The 14,486-nt window shown below is 43.7% G+C and overlaps 1 protein-coding gene across 2 annotated transcripts in view; it reads right to left on the bottom strand.

Annotated features, from left to right (window-relative positions):
- Positions 1-8,584, bottom strand: part of LOC140484553 (primary cilium assembly protein FAM149B1-like) — a 185,734-nt gene extending 177,150 nt beyond the window's left edge. For both annotated transcript variants that reach the window (XM_072582919.1, XM_072582920.1), the window contains exons 1-4: positions 8,259-8,584; positions 2,787-2,900; positions 1,545-1,680; positions 1,182-1,324 (exon numbers count right to left, since the gene is read on the bottom strand). In XM_072582919.1, coding sequence (XP_072439020.1) covers positions 1,182-1,324; positions 1,545-1,680; positions 2,787-2,900; positions 8,259-8,548 — 683 coding nt within the window. In that variant the 5' untranslated portion in view covers positions 8,549-8,584. The remainder of the gene's footprint in view (positions 1-1,181; positions 1,325-1,544; positions 1,681-2,786; positions 2,901-8,258) is intronic.
- Between the last annotated feature and the right edge of the window lie 5,902 nt (positions 8,585-14,486).

The raw sequence follows: 14,486 nt of genomic DNA, 5'->3' as shown, positions 1-14,486 counted from the left end.
TGCAATGATAATACTTTTGAATACTGTGTAAAATTCTGGTGGCCCTTCTGTAGGAATGATGTTGTTAAACTTGAGAAGGTGCAGAAAAGATTTACAAGGCTATTGCTGTGACTGCACAGTTTGATTTATAGGAATAGGCTAAATATTTTTCCTGGAGGATCAGAGGCTGAGGGGTGATTTTATACAGGCTTATAAAACATGAGGGGCATGAGAGGAGTAAACAAGGTTTTTTTTCCATAGGATGGGTAAGTCCAAAACTAGACAGCTTAGGTTTAAGGTGAGATGGGAAAGATTTAAAAAGGACCAGAGAGGTAACTTTTTCACCCAGATGGTGGTGCATGTGTGGACCAAGTTGCCAGAGGAAGCATTGGAGGTGGACAGTTACAACATTTAAAAGGCATCTGGATGGGTAGGAAGGATTTAGAGGGATATGGGCCTAATGCTGGCAAACGGACCTAGGTCACATCAGGATGTCTGGTCGACACAGATGATTTGGACCAAAGGATCTAATTCCATGTTGCATGATTCTACTACCCTAATATCCCCACTTCTGAGCTAGGAGTCCTGGGTTCAAGTCCCATCTGCTCCAGAGAAATCCATATAATCCATAGAAACAGGCATTTTGGCCCACCATGTCTATGCTGACCAACAAACACCAAACTATACTGATCCCATTTACTTCTCCTTGATCCACAGCTGACTTGCCCTGGCACTTTAAGTACGTGTCCACATGCTTCTTAAATGTTGCAAGAACACAGTCTTCCACTACCCTCTCAGGCAGTGGTTTCTATTTCTGAACAGACCGATTAGAAAATATCCCATAAACTGGGAGCACTTGGAATACTGGGTGTGGTGAGTGCAGTAAGGAAGTTGATAAAGTCTCGACAAAAGAGATACTTAAGTTGTAATCTCAGTATGAAGCACTTTCTTATGCTCCAGATTGTTCCAAGACAGTCTGCCATTGAAAAGAAGAGGAGGGATTCAAGGTGAAGTGTTAACACAAGTATTCATCCAAATGGTCTGTTTTTGTATCAATCAATCATGAAAAGATATCCTAAGGAAACTCAATGCCTCAGGAACCAATATAAAGACAATGGGAGTACGGGATGGGGATCAAACTATTTTTGATATCCTCTCTGTTGCAAGAGAACAGAAACACATTATCAGCGCTCTCTCCTTACCGAAAATGTGGGAACCTCCATTTCCATTCCTGACACTCCTTCTCCAGCTTCTGCACATGAGAACATGTTTTATCTTCAAACAGAAGTTCATCAATCTCACAGAGCATTTGTTGAACCTGTTGGGAGGTTGTGTTCTCAAATTCCTGAAAGGTGAAATACACAGGAAAAGATTGCATGCAATTTCATCACTGAAAATTATCAGCAATTTAACAAGAATGGTGCTGTTCTGTGAGTGTATGGAAAAAAGCTTCGCATTCTGAAGCACCATACAAGTCTGTCCTGTTTTAGAACACATTGCTATAATACTCAAGGGAACCCACTCACTCAACGTGTAGGATAAATGCTTGGAAGAGCACAACTCACATTGTCACCCCAAGAGAAGGTAGAGCTGCAGGCAGTGGAGATCCTGGTTCCCGTGTAACTGTTGGCAGCAGACCAATGGTGTCCAAAATCATCCTGTGAAGGTTGGTTACTGGTGTCATCAGAAATCTCGGACTCACTGCAATATCAGATACGTATAAATATATACCTATATCATGGAAAAAAACGCTCCATTCATAGAAGTAGAATAACTGTTGTCACTAATGTTTTCAAGTTACATTCATTGATAGGGTTGATTAAGTTGTGGAATTTAAGTAATGTTTCCCTCACGTCCCTCAAGGAGAACAAATTCCTTGAGCTTCAATCTACACCTTGAGCTATTTTTACCCTGTTAGAAATTGTCCCCACTCCAGTGGCACTAACATATGTTGGGACACAGCTTCCTTCTGCACATCCACATTGACAACAGATTAAAATGAATCTTTTGCAGAATTTAAATACTAATCCCTTGAAAGCACTCACAATGAAGTGTTTTTCCCTGTGCCTAATGTATTTGCTATGATGTGCAAATCTCAAGGTGTGCAGGGAGAATTATGGCAAGACTTGGGATGTTACCTTTCAGAACTACGAAGAAATAGTGACCAATTTTTTAAAAAATTCATTTAGTGAACATGGGAAGTGTTGGCTGGGCCAGCATTTACTGCCCATCATTAGCTGCCCTTGAGGTGAGTTTCCTTCTTGAAATGCTGCAATCCAAGTGATACAAGTAGATCCACAATGTTATTAGTGAGGGAGTTCTGAGACTTTGCTCCAGTGACACAGAAGGAATAGTGTTACTGTTCCAAATCAGAACAGCGAATGGCTTGGTGGGGGAAGTTGCAAGTGTTGGTGTTCTCATATATCTGCTGCACTTGCTCTTCCACCCATTGACAACTCAAGCTACATGAGGTTATCAAACTGTTCCTTGTGATCCTCACCAGACGCCATGTAAGATTCTCTCCCTGGACAGAAAAACAGTGAGGAGCATTGCTTGATGTCTCCCCTGTATAGAATGAGGATGCTGGGGTTCCCAACTACATCATTCATGAGGAAAGCTCCATCAATACAGACTTCAAATCCAATCTCAGACTCTCAAGTCCAAGTGACACTACACAAATAGAACTTGCACCCATTTAATAAATTAAGAGGCCAACGAATGAATTGCTACAGACAAATACTGCTCCCTGGAGTAATTATTAACATGCCATGAAAGTACAAAAGAGATGGAAAAAGCAAGGCCCATACCAACTACAGGTGGAGTCAACATCCTCAACACTGGTGATAGGAGATGGTGTTGAAAACTCTTCTAGTTTATCTGGCAGTGGATGATTTTCAACACTGTGATGGATTAGGTTTTGTCTGTGAAAATACAAACTAACTTTTACAACAAAGTTAATATTTCTTTCCCTTTGCAAACATACATCTTTTTAATAATGCTAAAAACAGACTTGGATAAAAATAGTAACATGATATCTAGTGTAGGCTTTCCTGCATTTCCTCATTCCTAGTCTGATGTCAGTAGATGTACTTGGCAGCTTGGTCTCTCTCTCTCTCTCTTTACAAGCCACTGCACTAAATAGGCAATCAACCTTTTTTCAGTTATTCATGTCATATTTACCGGCTAGCATTAATTATACATCCCAAATTGTCCAGGAGAAGGCAGTGGTGAGCTACCTTCTTCAACTGCTTGCAGTCTTTGGGGAATCAGGACTCAGTGTCCTGTTAAAAAGGGAGATTGAGGATTTTAACCCATCAACGGTGTTTGATAAGGTTCCCCATGGTAGGCTATTGCACAAAATATGGAGGCATGGGATAGAGGGCGATTTAATGGTTTGGATCATAAATTGGCTAGCTGAAAGAAGACAGAGAGTGGTGGTTGGTGGAAAATATTCATCCAGGAGTTCAGTTACTTGTGGTGTACTGCAAGGATCTGTTTTCGGTCCACTGTTGTTTGTCATTTGTATATATAACCTGGATGAGGGCATAGAAGGATGGGTTAGTAATTTGCAGATGACACTAAGGTCTGTAGAGTTGTGGACAGTTGAGAAGGATGTTGTACGTTACAGCTGAGCTGGGCTGAGGTGGTGTATGGTGTTTAATGCAGAAAACTGTGAGTTGATTCACTTTGGAAGGAGTAACAGGAATGCAGAGTACTGGGCTAATTGTAACATTCTTGAAAGTGTAGATGAGCAGAGAGATCTTGGTGTCCAGGTACATAGATCCTTGAAAGTTGCCACCCAGATTGATAGGGTTGTTAAGAAGGCATACAATGCATTAGCTTTTTAGGAGAGGGATTGAGTTTTGGAACCATGAGATCATACTGCAGCTGTACAAAACTCTAGTGCGCCCACATTGCATACAATTCTAGTCACCGCATTATAGGAAAGATGTGGAAATTTTGGAAAGGGTTCAGAGGAGATTTACTAAGATGTTGCCTGGTATGCAGGGAAAGTCTTGCAAGGAAAGACTGAGGGACATGAGGCTGACTTCGTTACAGAGAAGAAGGTTGAGAGGCAACTTAAATGAGACATGTAAGATAACCAGAGGATTAGACAGATTGGACAATGAAAGCCTTCTTCCTCGGATGGCGATGACTAGCACAAGGGGACATAGCTTTAAATTGAGGGGTGATAGATATAGGACAGATGTCAGGGGTAGTTTCTTTACTCAGAGAGTAGTAGGGGCGTGGAACGCACTGCCTGCAACAGTAGTAGACTCGCCATCTTTAAGGGTATTATTCGATAGGCATATGGATGAGAATGGAAAGTGTAGGTTAGATAGACTTCAGATTGTTTCCAAAGGTCGGCACAACATCAAGGGCTGAAGGGCCAGTACTGTGCTGTAATGTTCTATGTTCAACAGGAAAGGAATACTCCAAACCAGCATGCTGTGTACTTGGAGAGGAATTTGAGTGGTGGTGTCTCCATCAAGTTATCATTTAAATTTAAGTTTATAGTCCTCAAGCTCCAGTTTCATGACTGAAATTCTGTCTCTTTCTTTAAAGGCCTCTCCACTTGAAACAAGTGTGTCATAAATAACTCTCACATTTCAAGGTGATGTTTAGAGATGCTAATGTTGAGAATGGAAATTTGAGGTAGATGCTCATCTCCAACAAATGAATTTGGAAAGACATTTCTGCACTGAGAAAATGAAATACCTTTTTGATTAAGTTGTGGAATCTAAGTAATGCTTCCCTCACCTAAAGCAACGAATAACTACACTGAGTAGAGCTGCAGTTTATTAGAGCAAAATGATAAAGATTCAGAAGAAATAAAAGATTCATGAGTTGCATTGCTATTAATGGGTTTTACACGTCAACTTCTATTTGGCTGAATGTATGATTACTGGTGGTGGTTAATAGTTCAAAACAAAAATAGTCACGATGACTTGATGGTGGAAAAATCATTCAGTCGCATGTCATAGAGTCAAACAGTCATACAGCATGGAAACTGATCATTTGGTTCAACCAATCAATGCTGACAAAGTTCCCAAACTAAACTAGTCCCACCTGTCTGTGTTAGGTCCACGCCCTCCAACCTTTCTTATTCATATACTTATCCAAATGTCTTTTCAATATTGTAACTGTACCTGCATCCATCACTTTCTTTGGCAGTTAATTCCACGCATGAACCAGTATGTAAAACATTTGCCCCTCGTGTCCTTTATAAATCTTTCTCCTCTTACTTTAAAAATATGCCTCCTAGTTTTGAACTTTCTCACCTTGGGGAAAAGACATTTGTCATTCACTTTATCTATGCCCTTCATGATTTTATACACTTTATAAAGGTCACCCCTCAATATCCTATGCTCCAATGTAAGAATTTCCAGCCTATTTTTACAACTCAAACCCTCGATTCCCACCAACATTCTGCCACTCTGCAGCCCATTGACCCAATTGATCTCTTTGCAATCTTGGACAATCTTCTCCGCTGTAGCACCTATTTTGGTGTCATCCACAAACTTACTAACCATGGATTCATGATGGTGCATTCATGGTGGCAATGTCCTACCAGGCTGATTAGAAAATATTTTTTTAAAATCATGAGAATTAAATAATTCAATTATCAGAAATAAAATGGAGAATATGCAAGGATGCAAGCATAGTAGTAGTGTTCCAAAAAGTCTAGGTTCAAGATCCATATGCATTGGACACATGTCAGAACAGGTCCCATAGGTTGATTAAGAAAATCAACAGGGAAGGGAGACCAGAGTAGATCACTTAAGTTAAAAGGTTCACTAACGGCTTGGGCATGACTGCTCTCGAGCCCATGTTGCTCGTCAATGAGATCATGGCTGATCTTATACTTCAACACCATTTTCTTGTACAATTCCCACATCGTTTAATGGTTTTAATGTGGAATGTCCACCAGCCTCTTGGCAACAGAATTTCAAGAATTCGTCACTCTTGAGTAAAGAAATCTCTCCGATCTCAGTCCAAAAAGGTCTGCACCTTAATCTGAGACTGTATACCTGACTCTTGATCCCCAGTTGGGGCAAACATCCTTTCTGCTTCACCCTATGAACCCAGTAAAAAATTCTGCCATGTTTAAATAAGATCACCTTCCAGTCTTCTACTTTTCCTCATTGGGCAGACCTTGCATTCAGCAAATATTTTAGTTAATTCTTGTTATAAATCCTGTCTGGCAAGTATGTCTTTCTGTGGTAAGGAGATGAAAACTGTGCACATTTCTCTCGGTATGAACTCACCAAGCTTCCAAATAACATTGCAGTTAAACATCTTTTCTCTGCTACTCAAATCCTCTTTTCATAAAGGCCAACATACCTCGTCTTCTTAATTGCTTATTGTACCTGCATGCTAACTATCATGAACGCAGAAACAAGGCCACCCAAAATGCTTTTAAGTTTAAAACTTCCGTAACTCTCATCATAGACATACAGCATGGAAACAGACCCTTCAGTCCAACTCATCCATGCTGACTGGATATCCTATAAATATCTAGTCCCATTTGCCAGCATTTGGCCCATATCCCTCTAAACCCTCACCTGAGGGTGGAATCCAACCTGGTTGCTGTGAGGCAGCAGTGCTAACCACTGAGCCACCTTGCCGACCATAACTTTCCTCTCACTTGCCCTGCCATTCTATAGACTCCTGGTTGATGTGCCCAAGCCTCAACTCCTCTGTTGTGCCAGCTCCTCGCCTTCCTGATATTTAAGAGATCTATCTCCCTCCTTTCTCTCCATAACAGTGAGGTTGACAATCCTACACATGCACTCGCGCTGGAATAAGTTCCTTCACAAGTTGGTTTCAAAACACTATTGCCTTATTCTACAACTACGATCCCCACAAGTGCAAACATCTATCCTCCTGAGGATCCCACGATTACACTAAGATGAGCAGGAATTTGCTGGGTCTCCATGAACCCACGGGCAGAAGCACATCAACACCACAACCCCTCCTTTCCTTTGATCCTTCAGACACCAGAGAAACTCAGTCGGGGTCTGGCAACCATTCATGTTTCGAGTCTGATGCAAAAAGCCCTCACGCTCCTATGAAATACTTTCTAATTCTTGCTTTTCCTTCCAAAATGTAGATCTTTACATTTCTTTTTATTGTGTTCCACTGACAAAATTTACACAATCACTTAGCCCTTCAAAATCCCTTTAAAGCACCTTTTCATTCTCCTCCCAAATCGCACTTCCATCTAGTTTTTGTCATTTACAAACTTGGAAATATTACATTTAATTTCCCCCATCCAAACAATTGATAATATGATGAATAACGGGCTCGTCGTATATTCAATATCCAGTATTCAATCCAGATTATTATATGCTCTTAATCCCACTTTGTCTAATTTTCCTTACGTAACCTCTTCCATAGATTATGAAGCTTTCTGAAAATCGAAAGTTGCCACAATCCAATTATTCCTTATTTATTTATGAGATATGGCTTTTAAGGTCTTCTTGAACCACAGTTCATTTGCTAGAAACACCTTTACAGTGCTGTTGGGGAGTTCTAAATTTTGACCCAGCAACACTGAAGGAACAATAATCACATACAGCCCTTTTCCTTCAAGTCCTTGGGTTTGGAAAGTGCTATTGGAGATGCTTTGGTGTGTTGCTTCAGTGCATCTTGTACGTACAAACAAGGACCCGCAGCAGACCATTCTGCTCCTTAATTGTAACATCAAATTTACATTCCTGCCTGGCCCTTTCACCCCTTGCTTAACAAGAATCTGTCCACCTGTGTCTTACAAAATATTTCAAGACTCTACTTCCACTGATTTTTCAGAAATAGGCTCCAAAGAATCACAGTCCTCTGCGTTTGTGTTTTAAATGAGGACTTCCAGATTTTTAAGTAGGGACCTTTCTCCCATCCAAAGGAAGCATCCTCTCTCACGTCTACCCTGTCAACACCTCCCAGGATGTAATGTGCCTCATTGGTCGGTAGAATTACATGACTGCCACGGTACAAGGCTGGTGAAGGGTATGGACCAGGCGGAGTGAGATATTCTTTTTTTAACTGGATGTGGACATGGCTGTAACGGCCAGAGTTTGTTAACTCATCCCTGATCGTGGAGATGGACAAGGTGGTGGTGCTCCAACTCCCCGGGAAATGGTGCCCAAAAGGGCACGCGGGGCCAGGAAAGGCAGCCAGCATCTGCCTGGACAACTGGAGCGGCTCTGCCTGCCCGAAGGGAAGGAGCCGGTCAGTCTCCGGCCTGAGACCAGGGCTCTCACCCGCCGCCCCACACTCACATCTCCGGCGGCGTGGACGGCAGCCTCCGGCTGTATCTCTGGATCATTTTGCCGCCTGTCACCGCGCATCGCACCGGCTGCCTGCCTCTGAGGCCCTCTCTCTCTCTCTGGAGCCGGGCTGGACGAACCCAGTTCTGGGCCGATTTCTCTGCAGCGATACAGGGCGAGCCCAGGCGCTCTCTCTCTGCTCTCAATCCTGGGGATTTGGCGCCTGTCCGGGCCGCGCTGCCATGGAAACCTGGAGGCTTCTGGGGGGCCTGCTGGGAGTTGGAGTTCATCAGGACCCTCATCCCCCCCTCAGACTGATCTAAACATGTTGACAGTTCAGATTATCTGATCATGATGTGAGAATGGCAGAACAATGCTGTGTCTCCTGCCAGACTTGAAAGGACAGTAAATGAAATGGGGGGGAAGGGGAGGACTTAATAACCAGCTAAAAGAAAGGGAAGAAATGGTTCACATTTTAAAGACGTTGAACTCAATATTAAATCCAGAGGCTGTAAAGTGCTTAGTCTAAAGATGATTTGGAGATGCCGGTGTTGGACTGGGGTGTACAAAGTTAAAAATCACACAACACCAGGTTATAGTCCAACAGGTTTAATTGGAAGTACACTAGCTTTCGGAGCGAAGCTCCTTCATCAGGTGATAGTGGAGGGCTCGATCGTAACACACAGAATTTATAGCAAAAATTTACAGTGTGATGTAACTGAAATTATACATTGAAAAATTGATTGTTAAGCCTTTCATCTGTTAGAATACAGTGATAGTTTCAATTCTTTCATGTGTAAATCACGAAACCTTTTTTTAAAAAAGTTGCATTCTTAGGTTAGCTGTTAACAATGGTGATAGCTAGACAATATGTTGAAGGTAAAAACAATGACTGCAGATGCTGAAAACCAAATACTGGATTAGTGGTGCTGGAAGAGCACAGCAGTTCAGGCAGCATCCAACGAGCAGCGAAATCGACGTTTCGGGCAAAAGCCCTTCATCAGGAATAAAGGCAGTGAGCCTGAAGCGTGGAGAGATAAGCTAGAGGAGGGTGGGGGTGGGGAGAGAGTAGCATAGGGTACAATGGGTGAGCGGGGGAGGAGATGAAGGTGATAGGTCAAGGAGGAGAGGGTGGAGTGGATAGGTGGAAAAGAAGATAGGCAGGTCGGACAAGTCCGGACAAGTCAAGGAGACAGTTACTGAGCTGGAAGTTTGAAACTAGGATGAGATGGGGGAAGGGGAAATGAGGAAGCTGTTGAAGTCCACATTGATGCCCTGGGGTTGAAGTGTTCCGAGGCGGAAGATGAGGCGTTCTTCCTCCAGGCGTCTGGTGGTGAGGGAGCGGCGGTGAAGGAGGCCCAGGACCTCCATGTCCTCAGCAGAGTGGGAGGGGGAGTTGAAATGTTGGGCCACGGGGCAGTTTGGTTGATTGGTGCGGGTGTCTCGGAGATGTTCCCTAAAGCGCTCTGCTAGGAGGCGCCCAGTCTCCCCAATGTAGAGGAGACCACATCGGGAGCAACGGATACAATAAATGATATTGGTGGATGTGCAGGTGAAACTTTGATGGATGTGGAAGGCTCCTTTAGGGCCTTGGATAGAGGTGAGGGAGGAGGTGTGGGCGCAGGTTTTACAGTTCCTGCGGTGGCAGGGGAAAGTGCCAGAATGGGAGGGTGGGTCGTAGGGGGGTGTGGACCTGACCAGGTAGTCTCGGAGGGAACGGTCTTTGCGGAAGGCGGAAAGGGGTGGGGTCTTTTTGGAGGTGGCGGAAATGTCGGCGGATGATTTGGTTGATGCGAAGGTTTGTAGCGTGGAAGGTGAGCACCAGGGGCGTTCTGTCCTTGTTACGGTTGGAGGGGTGGGGTCTGAGGGCGGAGGTGGGGGATGTGGACGAGATGCGTTGGAGGGCATCTTTAACCACGTGGGAAGGGAAATTGTGGTCTCTAAAGAAGGAGGCCATCTGGTGTGTCCTATGGTGGAACTGGTCCTCCTGGGAGCAGATACGGCGGAGGCAGAGAAATTGGGAATACGGGATGGCATTTTTGCAAGAGATAGGGTGGGAAGAGGTGTAATCCAGGTAGCTATGGGAGCCCCACCTCATCCTAGTTTCAAACTTCCAGCTCAGTAACTGTCTCCTTGACTTGTCCGGACTTGTCCTACCTGCCTATCTTCTTTTCCACCTATCCACTCCACCCTCTCCTCCTTGAACTATCACTTTCATCTCCTCCCCCACTCACCCATTGTACTCTATGCTACTCTCTCCCCACCCCCACCCTCCTCTAGCTTATCTCTCCACGCTTCAGGCTCACTGCCTTTATTCCTGATGAAGGGCTTTTGCCCGAAACGTCGATTTCGCTGCTCGTTGGATGCTGCCTGAACTGCTGTGCTCTTCCAGCACCACTAATCCAATATGTTGAAGGTGTTAGCCCCTTGTGTTCTCTGTCTATGCCATGATGTTTAGATTAGAATCAATCTAAAAAGTGAGATAATGGAGTTTTACATAAATTCATGCAGTTTTTGAGCAAAGTACAATGTAACCCTGTAAGTACAAATTCACCCCACAAAATATATGTGTGCACGTGGGTCTTTGTCCGTCTGTGTGTGTGTGTGTGTGTGTCTGTCTGTCTGTCTGTCTGGGTTGGGGGTTGTGAGTGTGAGAAAGTGTATGTGTGTGTGTAGTGAGTGCAGCGTATCTTAAGTCTGTAGGGGGTGCATGTGGGAGTGTGTCTGTAAGGGTGTGTGGGTGTCTGTGTGCACGTCCGTGTGTATGTGTGTCCCGGAGTGCGTGTGTGTGTGTGTGTAGGAGTATCTGTGTATGTATAGTGCAATGGCGGTCACCTGTAATGTGACGTGAACCCAAGGTCCCGGTTGAGGCCCTCCCTATGGGTACCGAACTTAGCTATCAGCCTCTGCTCAGCCACTTTTCTCTGCTGCCTGTCCCGAAGTCCACCTTGGAGGATGGTCACCCGAAGGTCCGAAGCTGAATGTCCTGGACCACTGAAGTGTTCTCTGTTAGAAACAAAATCATAAAATTTAGACGAGACCACCAAAACTGGAAACAAGACAAGGGCATCAATTGCAGAAGCAAATGAGCAATGAACATTCAAACTAGTACACAGTTATACTTTTGAGCTGCGTGAGGTCACCTCTCCCGACTCTTACATTACTCAATCTTTCTTATTGTATTCTACCACTACCCAGCTGGGCTCTGCCCTTATTGCCCCCTTTTCTCCAAGTTGGCAACCTTTCCCTCTGTAAGTGCTGACATAAGGCTAAACTTGTATCTTGATGTTCTTTTACTTTGCTTGTAACATCTTCCATTGTTCATAGGTACATTCCATTCTTGAACATACGTTTTAACAATGTATCTTTTCATGCTTGGTTTATGCGTTTCAGCTGTCTCAGCTATTTTGCTGAGACTATTATTTAAAAGAATTATTTGCTTTAATAATTCTGCACTAAAGTTAGTATCGAACTATCCACAATTTTTCATTAAAGATAAAGATACATTTCCCTAATGCTTGCCTAGCTGATATTTTACCCTGTACCCCTTTTCTGCACATACACACTCTTTCTTTTCTATATCTGCAAAAACAACACACTTCCCCATTTCTTACATCCCCAACTGGGAGGGAACCCTCCTGTCTGTTGATTGTTGTGCGGTGCCCATTCATCCGTTGTTGTAGCCTTTGCTCGGTTTTCCCAATGTACCATGCCTCCGGGCATCCTTGCCTGCAACGTATAAGATAGACAACGTTGGCTGAGTCACATAAGTACCTGCCATATACAAGGTGGGAGGTGTCCCCACACGTAATGATGGTATCTATGTCCACACTCTGAGCAGCAGAGAAAAGTGGCCGAGGCTGATAGCTAAGTTCGGTACCCATAGGGAGGGCCTCAACCGGGACCTTGGGTTCACGTTACATTACAGGTGACCGCCATTGCACTATACACACACACAGATACTCCTATACACACGGACACACATACACACAGATACATACACAGACGCGCACACAGACACCCACACACACCCTTACAGACACACACACTCACACATGCACCCCCTCACAAACTTAAGACACTCTGCACTCACTATACACACACATACACTTTCTCACACTCACAACCCCCAACACACACACACACACAGATGGACAAAGACCCACATGCACACATATAGTTTGTGTGGTGAATTTGTACTTGCAGGATTACATTGTACTTTGCTCAAAAACTGCATGCATTCATGTAGAACTCTGAGCTCAAAAACTGCATGAATTTATGTAAAACTCCGTTATCTCACTTTTTAGATTGATTCTAATCAAAACATCATGGCTCAGACAGAGAACACAGGGGGCCAACACCTTCAACACATTGTCTAGCTATCACCATTGTTAACAGCTAACCCGAGAATGAAACTTCTAAAAAAAAAGGTTTCGTGATTTACACATGAAAGAATTGAAACTATCACTGTATTCTAACTCATCCCATGAAGTAAACTGTGTCTTGTCTGGTATTGGCGATCCTGATGCTGTTTCATCCTCTCCCATGTTCGGAAAGATCAGATTTAACTTGGTATGGAGTCTTCTCTCCATTAGCAACTCTGCTGGAGCTGTCCTGTTGTTGTATGAAGAGTGATCCTACAATCAAATAGTAACTAGGACAGCTTAGTATCTAGTAAAGCTGTAGGTTGTTTCTTTCGGCCTGCTTCAAAGTTTAGATTGCTCTTTCTACCAGACTATTAAGTGATAGATGGTCTGGAGCTGTCCCTTTATGAGATATACCATTCAACTTTAGGAAGTCCTCAAATTCCCTGCTGGAACACAATAGCCTGTTATCTGTGAAAAACACTTCTGAAAATTACTATGTTGCAAAAGCAGCAAACAATTTTTAATATGTCGTCTCGGTGTTTGATGAACGGTCTCTATGCACATCCAGGCATCAGCAACATTGAGCCGAAGAAAGGACCTGCATGGTCTATGTGTAACCAAGTCAAGGGTTTACCCAGCCATTTGCTAATGTCCTCTATGGAAGGAAACAGTCATCCTTACCTAGTTGGGCCTACACCTGACCCCAGATCCATAGCAATGTGGTTCACACATTATCCCTCTGAATAATTAGGGATGGGCAATAAATACTGGCCTTGCCAGCTATGTCCCCATCCCACGAATGAATAATAAAACATATTCCCACAAATGTGGGGGAGCTGCTTGTCCCTTGTTGGCACTCTGGGTACTGCTGCACCAACACAGCTATGTCTGTGTCCAAAGCTGGCCACCAGACATAACTTATAGAGTCAACCCACCAGATATCATAGAACATTACAGTGTAGTACAGGCCCTTTGGCCCTCAATGTTGCACTGACCTGTGGAACTAATCTGAAGCCTATCTTTCCTACACTATTCCATTTTCATCCATATGTTTATCCAATGACCATTTAAATGCCCTTAAAGTTGGCAAGTGATTTCCATGCCCCTACTATTCTCTGAGTAAGGAAACTACCTCTGACATCTGTCCTATATCTATCACCCCTCAATTTGAAGCTAAGCCCCTCGTGCTAGCCATCACCATCTTAGGAAAAAGGCTCTCACTGTCCACCCGGTCTAACCCTCTGATTATCTTGTATGTCTCAATTAAGTCACCTCTCAACCTTCTCTCTCATGAAAACAGCCTCAAGTCCCTTAAACTTTCCTTGCAAAAACCTTCTCTCCATACCAGGCAACATCCTAATCTCCTCTGACCCCTTTCCAAAGCTTCCACGTGCTTCCTGCAGTACAGTGACCAGAACTATACGCAATCCTCCAAGTGTGGCCGCACCAGAGCTTTGTACAGCTGCAGCATGACCTCATGGCTCCGCAACTCAATCTCTCTACTAATAAAAGCTAACACACTGTACCCCTTCTTAACATTCCTATCAACCTAGGTGGCAACTTTCAGGGATCTATGTACATGGACACAGAGATGTCTCTGCTCATCTACACTGCCAAGAATCTTGCCATTAGCCCAGTACTCCTGTTGCTCCTTCCGAAGTGTATCACCTTACACTTTTCCACATTAAACTCCATTTGCCATCTCTCAGCCCAGCTCAGCAACTTATCTATTGCCCTCTGTAACCTGCAACATCCTTCAGCACTATCCACAAGTTCACGATCTCGGTGTCATCTGCAAATTTACTAACCTCATCCAGGTCATTTATTAAAATGATAAACAGCAGTGGACCCAGAACAGATCCTTGTGGTAAAC

Source organism: Chiloscyllium punctatum, chromosome 13, assembly GCF_047496795.1.
Source record: "Chiloscyllium punctatum isolate Juve2018m chromosome 13, sChiPun1.3, whole genome shotgun sequence".
NCBI classification, from domain to species: Eukaryota; Metazoa; Chordata; class Chondrichthyes; order Orectolobiformes; family Hemiscylliidae; genus Chiloscyllium; species Chiloscyllium punctatum.
Note: the sequence above shows the minus strand (reverse complement) of the source record. Positions and strands in the feature narration are given on the sequence as shown.